Genomic DNA, 4,236 nt, shown 5'->3' with positions numbered 1-4,236 from the left:
GGGGTTGCTGTATGGGGAATTTAATTCTCCATCGAACAGTATTCGTTCCATTCCTTAATATTAATTAGGAGGGGAGAGACGATTTTTTAATTGGCGGGCGAGTTATCCATTAAGTTTTTCATAGCGCCGTAAATTGCGTCGCGCTTTTCATTTTCTATTACAGAGATTAAGGGATCAAACGGGGATTGATGGATGGGGAATTTAATTCTCCATCGAACAGTATTCGTTCCATTCCTTAATATTAATTAGGAGGGGAGAGACGATTTTTTAATTGGCGGGCGAGTTATCCATTAAGTTTTTCATAGCGCCGTAAATTGCGTCGCGCTTTTCATTTTCTATTACAGAGATTAAGGGATCAAACGGGGATTGATGGATGGGGAATTTAATTCTCCATCGAACAGTATTCGTTCCATTCCTTAATATTAATTAGGAGGGGAGAGACGATTTTTTAATTGGCGGGCGAGTTATCCATTAAGTTTTTCATAGCGCCGTAAATTGCGTCGCGCTTTTCATTTTCTATTACAGAGATTAAGGGATCAAACGGGGATTGATGGATGGGGAATTTAATTCCCACGTAATTCCCACTCATATGCTTGTCCCCCACTCCAAAAATCCATGGATATTCTTCTTCTGGCCCTACTGCCGAGTTACCGGCACAAGCAGCTCGCCCAGCCGTTAGAATCGACCGTGGCTCCCCACCTCTGTTGGGGTCTCACTTATTCTGGCTGCGACTGCTGTCGACTTGACCACCACCGTTGGGATATCGACACTGCCGCCATCTCCCGGCATTCCCCCTACGGGTCTTGTATTATCATTATATACACTCACATTAATTTCAATCAATTGATAGAAAACGATGTTATAAACAGTGCAAATATAAACTAATCATTCGTCTATCCACGTTTATTGTGTTTTCAGATATCATTTCCCCCTTTTTAGCCCCAGAATTAGCCACGCAAGTACCGTGGCTCCTGGATCACCAGGGTTGCTGATTTACTTATGTTCATTGTGTCTCCCACAGTAATCAAATATGAACCAGTAGCAAAAAAACGTAGAGCCACTAATAACTGAATACTCGAAGTGATCCTGTGATTTCTAAAAAAAAAACAGTGCTCATTTACTGCACACAGTTTGTTGGTTCAACCTCACTCCAGGGCATAGATAATACCTCAAAGTAATTCTTCGACCTCCAGTGCAAAGCGATTATAGAAAATAATAATTACCTTCGAAGAGGTCTTCTCAGACCATACTCTATTCTCCGGAGCACGTGTAGGAATGCTTTTTTTGACAAACGGTATCGTTCCCTGAATTGTATTTCTGGGAGAATTTCAAAGTGGTTAACTGGTTCTGCGTTACGTCGAATAGGGTGATAACGTCCAGCACCACCAATTAAATCACCGATAACGTTGTTCATTACAAAAATTTAATTAAAACCACATATGCCATATTCACATTTAAATCGATTACACACGTAAACACAGGCGCCACCATTTTCAACACAGATGGAATGGAGCGGCGGTAGGGGGGCCCAACTTAACTTAACCACGCGTTAACCAAAGAGGATTGACTAAAGTAGAGGCTCAGATCTCGGGGTTAGACTGACCCCAAGCCAAAAGTAGTTCGACCCCAACGGAGGGATGCCGCCACGGTCGAATCTGACGGCTGAGCGAACTGCCTGTGCGGGTAACTCGTCAGTAGCAGTCCCGCTGTCACAGGGATAGTTTTGAAGTGGAATTTGTGTCCTCCTCGTCCTCAGCATGTTCTTAATGTTTTTCAGGTGATATATTTGCTGGCTAATTAATATTAAGGAATGAAACACAGAGGGTGTGATGGAGAATTAAATTCCCCATCAATCGATCCCCGTTGCATCCCTTAATCTCTGTAACAGAAAAATACAAACTACGACAAAGTCATGGGCCAGTGAGAAAAATAATTTTGTTCTCGGCGCACAGTGACTTTTCACCATTCGCTCGCGAATTAAAAATTCACTTCTCCCCTCCTAATTGAGATTAAGGGATGAAAAAAGAGTAGTTCGACGGAGAATTAAATTCCCCACCAACTGACCCTCTTTCATCCCTTAATCTCTGTGAAAAATGGAAGAAACTGTCATGGAAATAACAGCGCAGTAAGAAAAATAATTGTTTTGCGGCGCACAGTGACTCCCGGTAATTAAAAATTCACTTCTCCCCTCCTAATTGAGATTAAGGCATGAAAAAAGAGCAGTTCGACGGAGAATTAAATTTTTCATTAATTAACCCTCTTTCATCCCTTAATCTTTGTAACAAAAAATTAAAAACTGCCATGAAAGTCAGGGGCCAGTAAGAAAAATAATTGTTTTGCGGCGCACAGTGACTCCCGGTAATTAAAAATTCACCTCTCCCTTCCTAATTGAGATTAAGGGATGAAAAAAGAGCAGTTCGACGGAGAATTAAATTTTTCATTAATTAACCCTCTTTCATCCCTTAATCTTTGTAACAAAAAATTAAAAACTGCCATGAAAGTCAGGGGCCAGTAAGAAAAATAATTGTTTTGCGGCGCACAGTGACTCCCGGTAATTAAAAATTCACCTCTCCCTTCCTAATTGAGATTAAGGGATGAAAAAAGAGCAGTTCGACGGAGAATTAAATTTTTCATTAATTAACCCTCTTTCATCCCTTAATCTTTGTAACAAAAAATTAAAAACTGCCATGAAAGTCAGGGGCCAGTAAGAAAAATAATTGTTTTGCGGCGCACAGTGACTCCCGGTAATTAAAAATTCACCTCTCCCTTCCTAATTGAGATTAAGGGATGAAAAAAGAGCAGTTCGACGGAGAATTAAATTTTTCATTAATTAACCCTCTTTCATCCCTTAATCTTTGTAACAAAAAATTAAAAACTGCCATGAAAGTCAGGGGCCAGTAAGAAAAATAATTGTTTTGCGGCGCACAGTGACTCCCGGTAATTAAAAATTCACCTCTCCCTTCCTAATTGAGATTAAGGGATGAAAAAAGAGCAGTTCGACGGAGAATTAAATTTTTCATTAATTAACCCTCTTTCATCCCTTAATCTTTGTAACAAAAAATTAAAAACTGCCATGAAAGTCAGGGGCCAGTAAGAAAAATAATTGTTTTGCGGCGCACAGTGACTCCCGGTAATTAAAAATTCACCTCTCCCTTCCTAATTGAGATTAAGGGATGAAAAAAGAGCAGTTCGACGGAGAATTAAATTTTTCATTAATTAACCCTCTTTCATCCCTTAATCTTTGTAACAAAAAATTAAAAACTGCCATGAAAGTCAGGGGCCAGTAAGAAAAATAATTGTTTTGCGGCGCACAGTGACTCCCGGTAATTAAAAATTCACCTCTCCCTTCCTAATTGAGATTAAGGGATGAAAAAAGAGCAGTTCGACGGAGAATTAAATTTTTCATTAATTAACCCTCTTTCATCCCTTAATCTTTGTAACAAAAAATTAAAAACTGCCATGAAAGTCAGGGGCCAGTAAGAAAAATAATTGTTTTGCGGCGCACAGTGACTCCCGGTAATTAAAAATTCACCTCTCCCTTCCTAATTGAGATTAAGGGATGAAAAAAGAGCAGTTCGACGGAGAATTAAATTTTTCATTAATTAACCCTCTTTCATCCCTTAATCTTTGTAACAAAAAATTAAAAACTGCCATGAAAGTCAGGGGCCAGTAAGAAAAATAATTGTTTTGCGGCGCACAGTGACTCCCGGTAATTAAAAATTCACCTCTCCCTTCCTAATTGAGATTAAGGGATGAAAAAAGAGCAGTTCGACGGAGAATTAAATTTTTCATTAATTAACCCTCTTTCATCCCTTAATCTTTGTAACAAAAAATTAAAAACTGCCATGAAAGTCAGGGGCCAGTAAGAAAAATAATTTTTTCGCGGCGCACACTGACTATTCACCATTCGCCCGCGAATTAAAAATTCACTTCTCCCCTCCTAATTGAGATTAAGGGATGAAAAAAGAGTAGTTCGATGGAGAATTAAATTCCCCACCAACTGACCCTCTTTCATCCCTTAATCTCTGTGAAAAATGGAAGAAACTGTCATGGAAATAACAGCGCAGTAAGAAAAATAATTGTTTTGCGGCGCACAGTGACTCCCGGTAATTAAAAATTCACCTCTCTTCTCCTAATTGAAATTGAGGGATGAAAAAAGGGTTAATTAATGGAGAATCTAATTCTCCGTCGAACTGCCCTTTTTTCATCCCTTAATCTCAATTAGGAAGGGAGAGG

General features: G+C 39.4%; 1 protein-coding gene across 3 annotated transcripts in view; it reads right to left on the bottom strand.

Annotated features, from left to right (window-relative positions):
• The window catches only part of LOC107046122 (putative nuclease HARBI1), a 5,027-nt gene extending 3,500 nt beyond the window's left edge, over positions 1–1,527 (bottom strand). Inside the window, exons 1-2 of one of the 3 annotated variants that reach the window (XM_015268637.1) lie at positions 1,224–1,527; positions 998–1,095 (exon numbers count right to left, since the gene is read on the bottom strand). In XM_015268637.1, the coding sequence (XP_015124123.1) occupies positions 998–1,095; positions 1,224–1,414 (289 nt within the window). In that variant the 5' untranslated portion in view covers positions 1,415–1,527. The remainder of the gene's footprint in view (positions 1–997; positions 1,096–1,223) is intronic. The other 2 variants (XM_015268639.1, XM_015268638.1) reach the window with 2 other exon arrangements.
• Between the last annotated feature and the right edge of the window lie 2,709 nt (positions 1,528–4,236).

The sequence above is a fragment of the Diachasma alloeum genome, unplaced genomic scaffold, assembly GCF_001412515.2.
Source record: "Diachasma alloeum isolate Michigan unplaced genomic scaffold, Dall2.0 Dall_scaffold_01212, whole genome shotgun sequence".
NCBI classification, from domain to species: Eukaryota; Metazoa; Arthropoda; class Insecta; order Hymenoptera; family Braconidae; genus Diachasma; species Diachasma alloeum.
Note: the sequence above shows the minus strand (reverse complement) of the source record. Positions and strands in the feature narration are given on the sequence as shown.